The following is an 18,935-nucleotide window of genomic DNA, read 5'->3' as shown; positions in this document are numbered from 1 at the left end:
GAACTCCGAAATACACCTACCTTATGAAAATAAACGAGGGGTCAAACCATTTGGCCAACCTCACATGGGCATATATGCTCTTTCATTAGAAATTTAGGACTTGGACACGTTGAGTGATTTTGATCTAAAAGTGATGATTTCAACTTTTATCTTCATACTCATGCGCGCATACATGCCTTGTGCGGTGCCATGCAACAAGTGGCATTAGTGGTAGACTTGTAGCCACGAAATAGAGAATTCGACTAATTCAGTGATTTTGATCCGAAAGGAATCAAAATAGAACATAAATCGAACCCGAACCGATTCGAGTTTGATTTATCAATTTTTTAGATATGTAATTTTTTCTTATTTTTCTTACATCATTTAATAATTTTAGAACATGAGTTTACCTTTTATTTCCTCTTATGTCATGTCACTACGTGTTATTTAAATATAAAAATATAATTAATTTTTATTATTTTAGTACCGATTGTAAGAATTTGAACCAAGAATCGAACTAAATTTAAGTTCGATTCTCAATTCGTATTTATCTTTTTTTTTTAATAAAAAAGTACTGAACCAAACCCATTTTGTTATGTCCACCTCTAATTAAAACTTTTTCTTATGGATGAAATAAATACATCTCCCCACAATTTAGGCTCTGTTTGGTAGAGCATTTCAAGTAGAAATTATTTAAGTAGAGATTTTATAAATAAAAATTTTAGTTGTCTGGTTGTGAATAAAAATTTTTATTAAAAATTTATGAAATTACTTTAATAGGCAAGTTTTTTAAAATTATCATATGAAAAGAATAAAATAAAATTGTCAAATAAGTAGATGATATTTTAGATATTTTAACATTTAAAAAAGCTTTTCAACCTCTACTCCAAAAGTAAAAAATTTGAGTTTTTGTCAGTAGAGGTAAAATAGTTTATTTAAGCTTCAAAAGCTCTATTTAGAAAAAAAATAACAAAAATTATTATAAGAGTTTATGAAATTAAATAAGCACTTAAGACCATTAAATAAGTCATACTAAACAGACACCTAGTAGTAGAGAATCTTTGTAAGTCATTCTTATCTCCAGTGGGCTAAAATTTTGTAGATATGCTCAATAGATCCTTTGTCTTGGTTATATAAAACTTGTACATATGCATGGCAAAAAAACTCGACCTGAAATTTGGCTTGATTGACCCGACTCGAATTTTTCGGACTTTGACCCGAATTTAAGGATTCCGGGTCGGACTCGAGCCTAAATATGAGGGCCTGATTAAAATTCGGGTCAGGGTCGGGCCGGCCCGAAGTTCAAAATTAAAAATAAAAAAATATGATTTTACTAGTATAAATTTATAAGACATAATTTTTATTATATTTATTTTATTATATATACAATTAAATGGTTGAGACCTTAAGTAATTTCGATGTTTATGTTAAATTTTAATATATAAGGAAGGTTATGTCCATTTTTTTAATTTTAAATTACTTAAATTAATCTTAAATATTATGAAATTCAGGCTTGAAAAAAAGCCTGGACCGACCCTGACCTGAATCTAGTCTAGCCCAACCCAACACGGAATTTGAATGTTCGGACTTTTTTTGGGGCCAAACCTTTTATTTCTATGATCGGGTAGGGCTCAGGCTTGGCGGAGCTCGAGCCCGACCCGACAAATTGTCATCCTTACTTTGTACATGCATTGTATTAATCTAGATAATTAAGTTTTCATTTAGTTTCAAGCAATGTGCAAATTAATGCGACAACTCAAAATTGATTGTAATGTTCAATCAATCAATCATACGAATATTTTATGATGCTTGATTAAAATTACGGCATCAATGCGGTTGTAAATATAAATTTTATAAATTACATATAAAATTAATAAATAAAATATAAAATAAGTAAATTAATATAACAATGATAAATTATTGTTTTAAAATTTTAAACAAAATAAAATATTTGTAAAAATAACATAAAACTTGTAAATCATTTAATAGTTTATTTATTTATTTTTTTTATTACATGAAATTATTGCTTAAACTACAATTCATATTACATGAGATTATAACTGATATTTACACATCAGACTATTACTGGGATCAATTTACATCAATGCTTATGAAACTTTGCCTAAATTTTAACCCTCACTAATATTCGAGGGATATCTACTCCACTCACTCATAGATAAGAGAGAAAACTACTTTCACTCAATTATATAATATAATTAAGGAAGGAAATACCCCCACATTGCGCTTGTGGGGGTTTGAACAATGAAGAAAGTCACTCATCAATTGAAAACAAAAAAATTGGGAATATGTTTTATTAAATTAGTTTAACCTTAAATCCTATATTCATTCTATGACATTCATAATTTTTTTTTTTTAAGTTTCTGCCATAATATTGTTTACCATACACGATATGATGTAGAATAGTTGTATGGAATGAGCACAACACCTTCTGAAAATTATAACTTTGGTTACAATTATACATTTTGGGCGTATAATATATTGTTTCGAAACTTGCGATGAAGTGAACCAAACCTAGAATTGTTTGCACCATTCTACCCTACAGTCGAGCCATAAATTCTACTTCTTTCATAGTTATTTTTTTAGTTTTTAGTTACTTTCATATTTTACTTGTTACTTTTAGGAATTTTATTCTTTTTTCTTTTTAAGATATTGGATTTACACGTCGTTTATTTTATTTTCCTTATTTAGATTAGGAGAATTTTATTATAAAATAATATTTCAAATTTTATGTTAAATTTATAAGTTTTTGTTTTATTTATTATTAATACACTAATTTACCACTCTTATGTTAATTTACCTGTTTTATCTTTTACTTACAAGCCTTATATTCCATTTACATAATTTATGTTTTATTTTATACTTAATGTTCATTACTAAAATTTGTATTATATCTATAAGTTTTTATTTTGTTCACCAATAATACGCCAATTTACTTTTGTTAATTTACTTATTTTACTTTCCATTTACTAATCTTAGTTCCATTTAAACAATTTATACTTCATTTTACTCTTAATGTTGATTTACAAGTTTGATGTTATACTTGTAAGCTTTTGGTTTGATTACAAATAATAAACTAATTTACTAGTTAATTGACTTTTTCTACCTCCCATTTGCAAGTCTTATGTTCTATTTACGCAATTTATGTTGTATTTTACTCTTAACGTTGATTTATAAATTTTATGTTACATTTGTAAGTTTTTATTTTAGTTATCAATAATACACTAATTTACCATTCCTATATTAATTTATTTGTTTTACCCTCCATTTACAAAATATTATGTTTTATTCACATAATTTATATTATATTTTACACTTAATGCTGATTTAGAAGTTTTATGTTACATTTGAAAATTTTTATTTTGTTTACTAATAATACACCAATTTATCATTTCCATGTTAATTCATTTATTTTACCTTTTATTTATAAATTTTATATTTCATTTACATAATTTATATTTTATTTTATACTTAATATTGATTTACAAATTTTATATTATTTTTACATATCTTATATTTTATTTACATAGATTCATATTTAAGTACGTTAGCGATGCCGTGTAGTACAAACCTGTATTAACGCGTTTACATAAATAAATCGATTCAATTCTTCTTAGATCAAACAATCCTGCCGCCGTGCAGAACATGTCCTGCTCAATTTTTAATAAAATGATAACTTTTATACTAATTTATTAAAAGTTGAAATGATTAATTAAATTAACAGACTATTGATACAGCCGACAAATTGTTACGGCAACTATTAAGGAATCCTCATAAATTGCGCAATGTCAAAAGGAACTAAAAAAACGAAATTATCACAAACTAATAACGGCCAGTATAACCCAATTTTTTTTCAAGATATTGCTATTTCCGTAATGGGATTTCCAATTTCATGGATTTTTAAATGAACCCTTTGCCTTGCAAGCTCCAGCCTCCAGGTACAGTAGCTGCACTGCTGAAGCTTCAGAAATCACAATGAGCTGTCTACACTTACCACACCCACATGCAACCAAACTGTTACTTCATAACTTTTGGTTGGCATAATGCAGTAATCAAAACAAAAGAGAGCTTCCGTAGTGAAACTCCAGCAAAAAAAGATGCGAAATGACGTGAAGAAAACTAGAGAAATCACAACCGAAAAACCCTGTGTAAAGTATGAACAAACATTATTGATGAGCCACATTGCATGACCAATCCAAACAATGACCTCATACCATACCATGCATGCCGCTTCTTTAATTTATAAAAAAATGCAACATAGGCTTTTCATTGCTATCTATACTAATCTACATCTCAAGATAGCAATAGATATGCGCATGATGTTGAGAAATGCTGTGCTATCTCTTTTTCTTTTGTGGGTTCTCGGGATACCTGCAGGGGCATGGTCAGAGGGCTATCCACAAAAGTACGACCCACAATCCATGGAGGAGAGGTTCGAAAACTGGCTAAAACAATATAGCCGAGAGTATGGGAGTGAAGATGAATGGCAACGGCGATTTGGAATCTACTCGTCCAATGTTCAGTACATTGACTACATCAATTCTCAAAACCTATCATTCAAGCTAACAGACAATAAATTTGCAGACCTGTCAAATGAAGAGTTCATTTCTACCTACTTGGGATATAATAAACCGTACAACGAACCAAGTTGGCCAAGCGTACAATATTTGGGTTTGCCAGCTAGCGTAGATTGGAGAAAGGAAGGTGCTGTAACTCCAGTCAAAGATCAAGGCCAATGTGGTATGTAATATTTACTTACAAGAAATTGGGATGTTTTCAATGCACGTTAGAAGATAGGGATAAACACTGACTTCATTTTTTGTATTATATTACAGGACTGGCTATTTCATTATTTCTTCAATTCGATTTCATTCAAATAAATTCAAACCTCCATTGTCAACCACCTGCTTCTTGATGATCCAGTCTTTGAACTGAAATTACACTCCCAAAAGGAGAAACAGAAGGCATTTTTAAAAAAGGGCCCAAATCTAGTCACCCGGCAGAGTTTCTAAAAACAATAGAAGTTATTTTACCATGAATAATATGCCTTAAACACCCTCTGTGACCAACATAATGCCTGAATATCAATTTCAATAGAGGTTATTCAATATTATCTAAATCAAATAAAAGCAGTTATATGGGAAGACTGTTTTCTGTTTGAAATTGAACTGTGACAGAGAAATGTCAAAGGTAGTAGTAGATGACATCTTACCTTTTGATGCAGGAAGTTGTTGGGCGTTCTCTGCAGTGGCAGCTGTGGAAGGCATCAACAAATTAAAAACAGGAAAATTGGTATCTCTGTCAGAGCAGGAATTGGTGGACTGTGATGTTAACAGCGAAAACCAAGGCTGCAATGGTGGATACATGGAGAAAGCATTTGAATTCATCACAAAGATTGGTGGAGTCACCACAGAGGATGATTATCCTTACAGAGGCAAAAATGATCGCTGTCAGACAGATAAAACTAAACATCATGCAGTGACCATAACTGGGTATGAAGCAATACCTGCCAGTGAGAACAACCTACAAGCTAAAGTTTCACTCCAACCAGTGTCTGTTGCAATTGATGCTGGAGGATATGCATTTCAACTATATTCCCATGGTGTCTTTGATGAATATTGCGGACACCAGCTCAACCATGGTGTCACGGTAGTTGGCTATGGAGAAGATCATGGTGAAAAGTACTGGCTTGTGAAGAATTCATGGGGGACTAGCTGGGGTGAAGCTGGCTATATAAGGTTGGCACGTAATAGCCCTTCTAGTAACATAGGTATTTGTGGCATTCTCATGCAGGCCAGTTATCCTGTCAAGCGTTGATGAAGTTTTCTGGCATGGGGAAGTGAAGACATCAGCACAATAAACTTTATTAAGACACTAAATACACATAGATTAAGTACAAAAAAAAATCCATTTGAGAAGTTTAATACATCATAAGATTTGTATTTGGCAGACTAGCAAAACACAAGGCACAAACATACAAAATTAATTATAGAATACATAGATTACCGAAGAACAATGGTTGAAGGCAGTGCTGATTATTAGTTGCTAATAAATTATTTATGTATCCATAAAAAAAATTGACTTTGAAAAGATAATCATGATATATATTCCATAAGATCAACATGATTTGCCCCTGTTGTCAACATGGATGCATTTATTCAGAATAGTTTTAGAATTCAGCATCAGAAATGTAGAATATGCAGGTAATAGAAAGAATTTTCTCTAACACAAATTAAACTTCACACTAACTAATATACAATAGAGAAGCAGTCCATCAAAGAAGCTCAATGCGAACAAGTTCATAATTTTAGAAGCTGGTGATAAAGAACAATGGATTGAGTAAGGCAAGCTTTTAGCCACAAAAGATCAGAAAGATAAATAGACAGTAATATGATATAAATCACAGGCAAATACTGAAGGATGCCAGAGCAAGGGATCCCCTTAACTGCAGTAAACATGAGTACATACTGTTATTGTTGACTTTCAGATTGAAATTTCATGTCAGTAGCCCTTCATAGAATGCGCGAAGTCGTTATTTTCCCTGAAACAATTCCATAAATTGATGAGTAGTTAACTTGTGGTCTAATTGAATTGGTCTAATTGAATTGCATTCTTGCTGTAAACTTAAAACAAATAAATAATGATAGACTTCTTGTACAGCTGAAAATCCACATGAATATTCAGCTCTACCAATCACAATTCAACTATTTGTTAATAGAAAATCCAAGATCAGTACAATTGTCAACAAGAATAAAATAAATTATTCCAGAATGTAGCAACTTTATAGGAAAGTAAAAGCAGAAAGGAGAAAATGAATAAAAACATAGTAAATCAATTGGAATTATTTGTGGTTTATCAACAAACTGGGTAACCATACGTAAGTGTCGCATCACTTCATTGGCAGAAAATGTGAGAAGAGCACAACTGGAACTACAAAGAGGCCTTTACATTCGTTGTATTTCACCAAGATTATAGATCATATTCCCTGAGATTGTATCAACTGGGATCTTTTTCTCCCCGTAGTTTTAATAACTTCAACCAGAAACACCAGTTTAGCTATCACTAATCACAGCAAACCTGGAGGGGTTTTCAGCTCCAACACCATCTCCACATTTGCATTGCATGAAGAAATGAGTGCCCTGGATCATGCATCAATTAAAAGCAGACTAGTATGTAGCTAATACAACCCACAATTCAGTGCCAGAAAAGCTTTAGTGATAAGTAATCATTCCCTCATACATCAAGAACTCTTTATCATACACATTGAGAAAAGATGAACAGATCTAAGACTTCAGTTCTGCGAATCTTTGCCTCACAACACTAGCAAGCTTCCATTCACCAACACCAGCCAGCCCCTCAACCACCTTTTGCCTGACTTTAATATATGGTATAAAACCTCTCTCTGTCATCCCCATTACTGTCTTTCCTGCCAAAATATATTCACGGCACTCCAAGCAACCCTCAACCACAACCTCATAGCCCTGAAACCCAATAGGACAACCCTTCCTCTCCAGGAACTCGATCATTTCAACTGCTTTCCACATCTCTCTGTTTGCCCGCAATGCTGCTGCCACTTTTATCACCATTCCTTGCCTTGGCATCAATCCCATGTTAAGCACCATTTCCTTCATCATCTCTACAGCATCATTAGTTTTCCTCGCTGTGCTCATTGCACCAATCACAATCCTGTAACTCTCCAAATCAGGAACACATTCCGCACTACTCATGCCTTTCAAGACTTTAGCTGCTTCCACCAACTGATCAATGGCACAGAGAGACGATACAAGGTAATTGCATGTACCACAGTCAGGATGATACCCAATGGACTTCATCTCCAACAGAATATCAGCAACGGACTGAGATTGACACATTCGCTCTAGCCATGCAGAAGAGAGAAGGAGGCGTATTTGAGGGACCGGAACACAGCCAGAACGAAGAGTTCGTTGGAGGATGGCAAGAGCAAGAGGGAGGGGATGCAGACTTTGGAGGGTGTACAATAGGAGGTAATCATAGGCAATCTTGGGGCGAGAACGGGGTCTGAGAGGGATAAAAGAATCCAACATTTCATCAATGACTTTTATTCTGTGATTCTGAGGGAAGTTGGACAGGAATGAGAAGGGATTTGGGTTCTGACAAGCTTCTTCAAAAGAGCCTAGAAGCTCAGGAATTTGTTGGTAGTCTTTGGCATCAACTGCAGCCCTGACAGTTTCTTCAAGTGTTCTCAATGAAGACATTGAACGCAATGAAGAAAATTGGAGTAGACATGGACGGAAATTAACAAGAGATCTGCAACTCTTTATTGCTCCGATCATCATTGCTTTTTTCTAAAGACATGTATATATACATTACAGTGGCAACATGACTATCACAATTAAGAACCTGCAGATAGTCATCATATAATAACCAGGACGTTATGTTATTTTAGATGAATGTGAAAACATTAAACCAAAATATGGCCATTGACAGCATAAAGATTGATAACACAATTAGAAACAAGTACTTTGTCATTTAATTTAATCTGTGAGCAGCAACAAGAATTCAACACGCAGTTCCTCTTTCAGGAAATCATTTTCACTTTGCCAGCAAACTATAAAGCAGTACACTAGCTAGTTTTTTTTTTGAAAGATCGACGAAACTCACTAGCTAGTTACAAACACAAATAGGGAACCGAAGCTCACAGAGAAATATCGACGAACAGCTGGTGTACAACACGTACGTCTAGAGATCAGCCCCCGATTTCCAATCAAACGAGGTTTGAATAACACAATTTTATTGCGCGAAGACCAATGGGACACGAGGGCTCATGTTCAAGTCATGGGCTCGAATTGATAGCCCAGTTAGTACAAATGGTGTTGTCATTTCGAGGACTAGCGCAGTTAACTCGGGAGTGGCTTCTTGTTTTTATCTGCATTACTTGATTTTTAAAATGTTCTTTTAATGAATAAAAATTATATATAATTATTTACCCGAGATCAAGATCTTTTTCTTATTTATAATATCTGTAAACCCGTACAAAATTGAGAGAAAATGAAAAACGACAGTTAAAAACCAACAAAAGTGTTTAAGCAGAATACTTATGGGAAATTTAGTTGAGACTTGAGAGCAATAAAAACTCAGAAAAGAAAGAAATAATCTATCTTTTGATAAACAAATACAGTACAAATGGTTCAAGTACAAGTCTATGCAAATTAGATCAATCTATTAGGACTAAGAACACAACTGAGCTTACTTATAACATTGTCTATGCTCTTCATGGTTTTATGTACAATTTTCCTAGACTGACAAGAAATTTGAACTTCAACTACTTGTAAAATAGAGGCAATCAAACCCCAAATTAAGTCAGAATCTGGCCGCTGGCTGGTTTTGGGAAATCAGAGTATTGTGTATCAAAAAAGCATACTCAACATATAACAGTAGAAACCTGCAATGAAATCAACGGATAGAATGTTATAAGTACCTGGAAGCATGCAAAGTATTTTCTTAAAAATTAAAGGACAATCATGACAGCAGCATTCATTCTCACCATTCAGGTAATTAAAAAAAATTAAAATTGGTGAAAGCATATTTCAACTACTTACCAAAAACCCAAATAGTGAACTGCTGGGAGAGGATTCCTTCAACGGGAATGTCTTCTTTTAGATCTGACACTGTGATGCATTATCCATAAAAACACCAAAAAGATAATAACGAACGACTGCAGAATTACTACCATCTTCACATCTGCAAACACCAAGCTAAAACTTAAGTCTCGTAAACTTTTCAACTTCACCGGGGCATAACGGTTATGGACAAACAAAACACCAAGCCTCTCAATCAAGTCCTCCTTGTTGACTGGAATTTTGGCTCCTCTTGCATCAATAGAGCCAGCATCATTGATTGTAGATATGTAACTCTGAGCCTTGTACTCAATATTCCCTCCCATGACACAAGTGTTGGGACACTTGATACTGCTATCATACTCGTCACTTCCATCACAACAGTCTACAAAAATGATGATATCAGCATACATGATTTTCAGGTGGAAGACAATAATATACTTATTTCATGATCCAAAAAACAATTGACCGATAATTTTAGTTAAAATAGGTTTTTAAGCCGGTATAAATAAATCAGGTTTAATACCGTGGATTTTGTGATGGCATTAGCATAATAGGTTAGACCCATTTCGTAACTCAATAACAATAATGACAAGAAGTCATTTTGTAATATATGGAAACCTGAAACTTACAATGAGGCTAGACCAGAGAAAAGTGACCATTGCACTGCAAGATGAAATGTCATTGGCAATTTAGTATTCAGGCCAAATTGGCCTTTATTGAACCGCAAAAACTATGATCGTGATGTCATAAAACATGCAATCTATTTCAAAGGTCCATTTCAGAACATTTTAACAGGCAATTCAGAAGAAAACATTGACCACCATGAATCTCATTAAAAGATCTATGGTCAGTAATTAATCAAGACAAGAGGCATATTTCTCAGAACTTGCCAGCTACATGATAGAAACATGATTTCCATTGGCAGAAATAATTAACAATGCTATTGCAATTGAGGAAAAGTATATTACAACTAATATTTACCACATATACGATCATTGACGCGAGAAGAGAAAATGAATTGAGGTGTACTTCCAACATTCCCACAGTAAAATTTGCCTGCTGGACAAGCAGAAGTTCCTGCAGAATACAAAAAGAAAGCCTAGTCAATAAACAAGACATTAACAACATGGAATGCCTTGAAAGGAAAACACAACTTGAAATTAAAGACCAATTTGTTATTTTACTTAAGAAGCCAAGAGTAACTTGAGCAATAACATTCTGCAGCTTAGAATCAAGATAACTGCAAACAAAATCTGCGAGACTTTGACAACCAACAGATATTCATTATAATCTTTTTCCATAAACAAGGTCACCTTCAACCAATATTTCATCAAAATAACTCCCTTTTCTTTTTCCGGGTACAAGTTCTAGTGAGCAGATAAATAAATTAGTCACTTGACTCATTAATTATGAACTAATAACTAATCATTATATAAATTTATTAATGACAAATTACAACTGAATAAAGAAATGATACCGGGCTCATCGGTTCCATCAATGCAATCGCAGAAATTGTCGTTAAGGCGGTCTCTTGTGAAAGATTTGGATCCATCTTTGCATTTGATAACCTCTTTCGAGAAATACTTCTCATCTACAAAAAGACACAAGAAATTTTATTTTTTAAATGCAAAACATTGAAAAATATTAATTAAGAGAAGATTTTGAGACAGCACAGGATTAGTTACCAAGTGGGTGAACGCCACGGAGAGAAGATTTACACTGAACAAAGACCACAAGGAAACAAAGGGAAATTAGAGGTATCAAATTTCTTAACAACTCCATCATCATCTCTCTTTGGTTTCATCAGATACCATGCCCTCAGGCCACAGCCACGTTTACTCCAATTTCCACTTTGACTCGAGAGTCAATTGCCCCAGCCTTTTTCTTTCTCTTCCTTTTTTCTTTTTCTTATATCCACAATCATATTTCCCGTGAATTTTTCAGAAATTCGATTTGCTCTAGTTTTTAAAAATTAATTATTTTTTTCAATTAAAAACAGAATATATATATATATATATATATATATATATATATATTAAGATATTCATCTTTAGTTTTTCAATGATAACGTTAAATAAACCGTTAAATCCAACGGCAATAGCTAAAGTTCCATCTCTAGTGCATGCTGTTGTATCTTTTGGGGAATTCGCAATTCTTGTTGTGTTAGCACTTAGCAGCCTCCCTTCTAATGACTTTGACTTTTTAACTGTTTACATCCTTTGAACTTTAAGAAGTGAATCTAATAAGTTGGCAACTGATATATATGCCTTGTTCGACGCAATTGAACCAACCATTTGACAACACCGATATTCTCACAACATTTAGGACCACAATTAGCACAAAACGATTAATTTAATAAGTTGGCAACTGATATATATGCCTTGTTCAGCTCAATTGAACCAACCATTTGACAACACCAATATTCTCACAACATTTAGGACCATGGTTAGCACAAAACGGTTCATTTTGTGCTAATTATAAAACAACTCACTGTAGCGCACAACACACACACTCGCCTCACACAACACTCACCCAAACACACACTACACTCATGTCAAAACGCCGCGTTTCTCACGCATTTGACTGCTATGTGCTTTGTTCATCGGTGTTCTCTCTCTCTCTCTCTCGTCGTTGGTCTCTCTACATTTGGCTGTCAGCTCTCTCTCTCTCTCCACTCCGTCGATTGCATTCTCACGGCACATCTGAAATTTGACTTGCAGTTGCAACTTCACTCTCTTGGCTTCACTCGTCGTTGGTTGCCATAATCAATTTGTGGAGGTAATTTGCTTCATTATTGCCAAATCTTGGTTATGCTTATTATAAATTTGTGAAGCTTGCAGTTGACAGTATTAATCTGTGTTGACGGTATCTGTTAAGGCTTGTATTACCAAATTGTAAAATGTTAATTTGTTGTTTGATATTTGCTAACCTTTTATATATATACACTTTGTGAATTGCTGATTTTGGGATAATTATACAAGAAAATATAAGTTGCAATAAGCATATAACTGGAGATTGTTGAGTGTTAGAAAATGCATATTTATAAAGGAGAAAACCGTCATTTTACATTTTAAGTCTTACTAACAACCCTTACTTTTATATATTTAACCTTCTTGTGATTTAATTACATGTGTTTTATTTTAATTAAGTATTTTATGTATTTTAGGGGCATTATAGTCATTTCACAATAAATGAGAGATCAGACGGCAAAACGGACATCACTTTTGAACTCAGGACGGTCGAAAACCTTAGGAGGAGCATAAAAGGAAAAATGGCACTATTCACATGTACGGTACTATTCACGTGTACGGTACTGTATACGTTACTGTTCACGACACTGTTCACACAGACGGATGATGACGTGGCATTGACCGATGATGTGGCATTGACTGATGAGGTGTCACGATCCTGTTGGACTAAAATTCTTATGTACTGTTGATGGTGACGTGGCAGCATATCAGTGGACGAAAAATCTCGCGTACGGTGCATGCATCACTGGATTATTTTCAACCAAACCGCGTTACTGTTCATCCGGGTCAAACCGCGTTACTGTTCAAAGTCGGGTCAAACCGTGTTACTGTTCATCCGCGTGGTCAAACCGTGGACTGTTGACTGATGACGTGGCGCAATCCTGAGCGTCCAAACTGTTTTTAATCCGATGGCCATGATTTACTCCATGTATCTATAAAAAGGGGGCATCCCCCCCCCTAATTTGATATCTCTGAATCCATTTTTGGGATCCATTTTCTGTAATTCTCTCTCCATCTTGTATTTTCTATGTATTTTAATAAATTCCCATTTTGCCCCTAGTTCAATTATGAGTGGCTAATTTTCTTTCAAGCTTGGGTTGAAGGTGAAGTCTCAACATGTGTCATGGGCTTAATTTGGTAAATTTACTTTCTCTTCCCCTCTAGTTTTTGTGGATGTTTTGACTTCTCGTCGACAAATAATACTAATCTTGTCTAGTACCGCCTTGGTTACACCGGCTCTCTAGTATAAGGTTATTATTATTTGGCACGATAAGCCCTTAGCACCATATTGATTAGAGCGTGGTTCATGAGGTGTGGATTCCCCCCTCATGATTTAATTGGCATTAATACAGATTATTAAGCCCATGATGCATGTTGATACGGATCCAGATACCCAAGTACGTCAATTTAATAGATTTTCTCTTCAATTTATTCTCTCCATTGCAATTCCAATTTTAGAATTTATTCTCGCCATTTTAATTTAAGTATTAGCTTATTCCAAATCATTTCCCCCATAAATCCAACTACCCATTTACAAAATTAATTCTATATATAATTAAAATCCACCTCCTCGTGGGATCGACACTCGTCACCATTAGTCTATACTACAATAGATTCGTGCGCTTGCGAGTACATTAAAATTTGCACAACAAGTTTTTGGCGCCGTTGCCGGGGAGGTAAGTAATTTTAATTCATAGAATTAATTTTTGTGAATAATTTTTTTATTTATTTTCTTGTATTTTTTTTTATTATTAAAAAAAAAGAAAAAAAAAGAGTGAATCTACATTTAAAGGTTAGTATTTCTTTTATTTTTCTCTTCTTTAAAATTCTGTAATTTAATTTTTAATTTATTTTTCTTTGTAATTTTTCTTATTAATTTAATTTTTAGTTAATTTCTTTCACGTATTTATTTTTGTGTATTTTTATAAAAAGGTTGTAATAGCGCAATAAGGTTAGTATCGTAATTTCTCCCTCTTCTTTATTTTTATTTGTTTTGTTCCCATCTTTATTTTTTATTTTGTTTGCATCTTTATTTTTATTTTATTTATTTTGCATGCATGGTCGTAGGTCATTATTACCTAATCTTGAACCTATAGACCTTGAATTAGAAAAAACACTTCGCACACACAAACACGTTAAAAATAAAATGGATTTACAAGCACCACAGGAGAGGCCATTTAAGGACTATTTTAGTCCCTTAGCTAATTTGAGCACGTCATGCATAAGATACCCAAATGTAGCTGCTAGGAGTTTTGAATTAAAACCTAGTGTGTTAAATTGTCTCCCTACATTTTATGGCCTAGAAAATGAGGATCCATATAATCATTTGAATGATTTTCATGCCATTTGTCAAACATTCAAATATGAGAATTTTTCAGATGATGATGTTAAACTTAGACTATTCCCATTTTCTTTAAAGGATAGAGCTCGTTCATGGTTAAATACGTTGCCTGCTAATAGCATTACATCATGGGAACAAATGGTTACAAAATTTTTAAATAAATATTTTCCAGTGCATAAAACCAATGCTATTCGCAGGGAAATCTCGGAGTTTACCCAGAGAGAGGACGAGCAATTTTTTGAAACATGGGAGCGATTTAATGGGCTACTCTTGAAGTGTCCACATCATGGGTACGAAAAATGGCACCAATGTCAATACTTTTTGGAGGGATTACTACCAAATGTGCAAGAATGGCTAATGGCAACAAGTGGAGGAGAGCTAATGTCAAAAAGTGCATCAGAAATTTGGGAATTCTTCCAGCGACAAGCGGATAATTCCCAACAACGGAGTCGATCACTCAGGAATACTAGAAGAATTAAAGGAGTAAATGAGGTTCAAATTGGCGAGTCAACTTCGGGAATCAAAGAAGTCAAGGAGATGGTTGAAGGTCTTGCTCGACAAATAGCATCGTTATCGACTGCTAAATCAACAGAACCACATGACCATGACTCATACTCAGATCAAGCCAATGTCATAGGTGTAATGAGAAAGCCATCAAATTACAACCCATACTCCAACACATATAACCCTGGATGGAGAGACCACCCCAATTTTTCATGGTCTCAAGGACTCCAACAGAATGGACCAGCAGCTCCAGCTCCACCAATGCAACCAATTCCTCAAATTTCTCAAGCCTCTCAACCACCATTTAGACCATACAATCAGAACCAGAACCACTCTCAACCTAGACCATGGGAGGATGCATTCCAGAATTTCAGGAATGTTACTCACTCCACGATTGAGCAACAGAACCGCACCATTGATGGACTACGAAATGAGTTGAGAGCAGGCTTCAATTCACAAGCCCAATCAGTTTCAAGCCTCGAGAAGATGGTGGGACAACTTGCTTCTTCAGTTCAGACCTTGGCAATGACTGTTGAGAAAGGAAAATTTCCAAGTCAACCAGTGCCTAACCCTAAAGGAGTGCATGAAGCAAGTACCAGTTCACCACAGCAGCATGGAGAGATCAAAGCAGTAATGACCTTGCGAAAAGGAAAGGAAGTCGACAACAAAGTGGAGATGCCGGTGACAAAAGAAAATCAAATTGTACCTGTGAATGTTGAGGACTCATCACCGGAGGAGAAAGAAGAAACTAACCCACGAGAATACGTTCCCAAAGCTCCATTTCCTCAAAGGTTAGCTAAAGGAAAGAAGGGAAAATCCACAGGTGAGATTCTTGAAATCTTCAAACAGGTAAGTGTTAACATCCCTTTACTTGATGCTATTAAACAAGTTCCATCTTATGCCAAGTTTCTTAAAGACCTTTGTACTAAAAAGAGAAACATGCATGTTCAAAAGAAGGCATTTTTAACAGAAAACGTTAGTTCTATACTCCAACATAAAATTCCTTTAAAATGCAAAGACCCTGGCTCCCCCACTATCTCATGTAGTATAGGGAACCACACAATTGAGAATGCTTTGTTGGATTTAGGAGCTAGTGTAAATCTGTTACCTTATTCAGTGTTTGTGAAACTTGGACTGGGAGAATTACACCCAACTCCAGTGGTGTTACAACTTGCAGATCGGTCCACAAAAATACCTCGTGGTATTGTGGAGGACGTGCTTATCCAGGTAGACAAATTTTATTTTCCTGTTGATTTCATTGTAATTGACACTCAACCAATACAGGATTCAAGGAAGCACATCCCCATTATTCTAGGCCGACCTTTCTTGGCAACTGCGGATGCTCACATTCAATGCAGGACTGGAAATATGCAGTTGTCCTTCGGCAACATGACTATGGAACTGAACATCTTCAACATTGCCAAACAACCTCACAGTGCAGATGATGAAATTGTTGATGTGGATTTAATAGAAACAATAGTTGATAATACTTTTCTTTCAAACCTTAGTGATGATCCTTTACAGACATGCTTAACTCACTTTGGTTTGGATTTTGATATTGACAGATCGGTTGATGAGGTCAACGCCCTGCTTGACTCAGCACCATCTATGGACACTAATAAATGGAAGTCAAGAGTTGAACAACTAGCACCATCAGAGAAGCAACTCATTCCATCATCAGAATCACCACCGAAACTCGAGCTCAAACCATTGCCCAACACTTTGGAATATGCGTTTTTGGGAGAAGAAAGCACTCTGCCGGTAATCATCTCATCATCCCTCAATGACGAACAAAAAGGTAAGTTGTTGGATGTTTTAAAAGAGCATAAAGGGGCATTAGGATGGACCATAGCAGACATCAAAGGTATAAACCCAGTAGACTGCATGCATTACATTCACCTTGATGAAAATGCTAAATCTACTAGGGAAATGCAACGTCGGTTAAATCCTAATATGAAAGAAGTTGTTAGAACAGAAGTCCTTAAGCTATTAGACGCAGGTATCATTTACCCAATTTCTGATAGTTCATGGGTCAGTCCTGTACAAGTTGTCCCCAAAAAGTCAGGAGTCACAGTAGTTACGAATGCAGATAATGAATTGATACCCACTAGAGTAACTACAGGATGGCGTGTATGCATTGATTATAGAAAATTGAATTCTGTCACACGTAAAGACCATTTTCCTTTACCATTTATTGATCAAATGCTTGATAGATTAGCAGGCCATGAATTTTATTGCTTTCTAGATGGTTACTCAGGATATAATCAGATTCCCATAGCACCAAAAGATCAAGAGAAAACTACTTTCACTTGCCCTTTTGGCACATTTGCATATAGGAGAATGCCATTTGGATTATGTAATGCACCTGCTACATTTCAACGATGCATGTTGAGCATTTTTTCTGATATGGTGGAACGATTCCTTGAAGTCTTTATGGATGATTTTTCTGTCTTTGGTGACTCGTTTGATCAATGTTTACATCATCTAACACTAGTTCTGCAGAGATGTATCGAGAAGAACTTGGTCTTAAATTGGGAGAAATGTCATTTTATGGTAAAACAAGGTATTGTTCTCGGTCACATCATTTCGAGCAAAGGTATTGAGGTTGACAAAGCCAAGGTGGATCTCATTTCTAATCTTCCTCCACCTAAAACAGTCAGAGAAGTAAGATCTTTCCTTGGGCATGCTGGTTTCTATAGACGTTTCATTAAAGATTTTAGCAAAGTTTCTAGACCCTTATGCAATTTACTTGCTAAGGATGTACCTTTTATCTTTAATGATTCATGTCTTATGGCTTTTGAAAAATTAAAGCAATTGTTGACATCATCACCCATCATTCAGGCCCCAAACTGGAACTTACCATTTGAGCTTATGTGTGATGCATCTGATTATGCAGTAGGAGCAGTATTAGGACAAAGAGTTGATCGAATTCCCCATGTTATTTACTATGCTAGTATGACATTAAATGATGCACAGTTGAACTATTCAACTACTGAAAAAGAAATGCTAGCAGTAGTGTTTGCATTAGAAAAATTTCGATCTTATCTCATTGGTTGTAAAATAATTGTGTTCACAGATCATGCTGCTCTTAAATATCTTCTCACAAAGAAAGATGCAAAAGCTAGACTAATTCGTTGGGTGTTTACTTTTGCAGGAATTTGACTTGGAATTCAAAGATAAAAAAGGGATAGAAAATGTTGTGGCGGACCACCTCTCTCGTCTCCATTTTGACACAATTACAGAATCATTACCATTGAATGAGTCATTTCCAAATGAACAATTAATGAATGTGGAAGTATTACCTTGGTATGCTGATATAGTTAATTATCTTGTTACAGGTAAACTTCCAGAGCATTGGACCAAGCAAGACAAGGCTAAATTCTTTGCAGAGATAAAAAATTTCTTTTGGGATGACCCGTATTTGTTCAAGTATTGTGCAGACCAAATTGTTAGACGATGTGTCCCAGAAAGTGAAATTCAGAATATCCTTTCATTCTGCCATGAACAAGCTTGTGGAGGCCATTTCAGTGCTAAGAAAACAGCGACTAAAGTTTTACAATGTGGTTTCTATTGGCCATCTATATTTCGAGACGCTTACACTTTCTGTTCTTCATGTGATAGGTGTCAACGAATGGGAAGCATTACACGAAGGAACATGATGCCACTAAATCCAATTTTAGTGGTTGAGATTTTTGATGTATGGGGTATCGACTTCATGGGACCCTTTCCCCCGTCTTTTGGCCA

The 18,935-nt window shown here is 34.9% G+C and overlaps 3 protein-coding genes and 1 non-coding gene across 7 annotated transcripts; 1 reads left to right on the top strand and 3 right to left on the bottom strand.

The window, feature by feature from the left end:
• The first annotated feature begins 4,307 nt into the window (after positions 1-4,307).
• LOC102617535 (ervatamin-B) lies at positions 4,308-5,814 on the top strand. The gene is made up of 2 exons (XM_025095218.2): positions 4,308-4,737; positions 5,222-5,814. The coding sequence occupies exons 1-2, from the start codon at positions 4,308-4,310 to the stop codon at positions 5,812-5,814; spliced, it is 1,023 nt and encodes a 340-aa protein (XP_024950986.2).
• Positions 4,355-8,999, bottom strand: LOC102617246 (pentatricopeptide repeat-containing protein At1g06270). Of its 4 annotated transcripts, XR_008052407.1 has the most exons (4): positions 6,875-8,999; positions 6,466-6,538; positions 5,504-5,823; positions 4,355-5,422 (listed from the first exon to the last, which is right to left on the bottom strand). XR_008052407.1 is itself a non-coding variant. In XM_052435143.1 (2 exons), the coding sequence occupies exon 2, from the start codon at positions 8,310-8,312 to the stop codon at positions 7,281-7,283; it is 1,032 nt and encodes a 343-aa protein (XP_052291103.1). In that variant the 5' UTR covers positions 8,313-8,376; positions 8,498-8,999; the 3' UTR covers positions 6,810-7,280. The 4 variants fall into 4 exon arrangements, 3 of the variants coding, with proteins under 3 accessions (XP_052291103.1, XP_052291104.1, XP_024950987.2); XM_052435143.1 differs by lacking the exons at positions 4,355-5,422; positions 5,504-5,823; positions 6,466-6,538 and having other exon boundaries at positions 6,810-8,376; positions 8,498-8,999; XM_052435144.1 differs by lacking the exons at positions 4,355-5,422; positions 5,504-5,823; positions 6,466-6,538 and having other exon boundaries at positions 6,810-8,376; positions 8,638-8,999.
• A 119-nt stretch (positions 9,000-9,118) lies between these two features.
• LOC102617815 (uncharacterized) lies at positions 9,119-11,544 on the bottom strand. The gene is made up of 5 exons (XM_006468992.4): positions 11,282-11,544; positions 11,074-11,187; positions 10,578-10,673; positions 9,576-9,978; positions 9,119-9,418 (listed from the first exon to the last, which is right to left on the bottom strand). Exons 1-4 carry the CDS (start codon positions 11,382-11,384, stop codon positions 9,614-9,616), a joined length of 678 nt encoding a protein of 225 aa, XP_006469055.2. The 5' UTR covers positions 11,385-11,544; the 3' UTR covers positions 9,119-9,418; positions 9,576-9,613.
• A 3,332-nt stretch (positions 11,545-14,876) lies between these two features.
• Positions 14,877-14,980, bottom strand: LOC127900475 (small nucleolar RNA R71). The gene has a single exon (XR_008052658.1). It is a non-coding gene; the product is annotated as a small nucleolar RNA R71 (small nucleolar RNA).
• Positions 14,981-18,935: the final 3,955 nt, after the last annotated feature.

The sequence above is a fragment of the Citrus sinensis genome, chromosome 2 (genome assembly GCF_022201045.2).
Source record: "Citrus sinensis cultivar Valencia sweet orange chromosome 2, DVS_A1.0, whole genome shotgun sequence".
NCBI classification, from domain to species: domain Eukaryota; kingdom Viridiplantae; phylum Streptophyta; class Magnoliopsida; order Sapindales; family Rutaceae; genus Citrus; species Citrus sinensis.
Note: the sequence above shows the minus strand (reverse complement) of the source record. Positions and strands in the feature narration are given on the sequence as shown.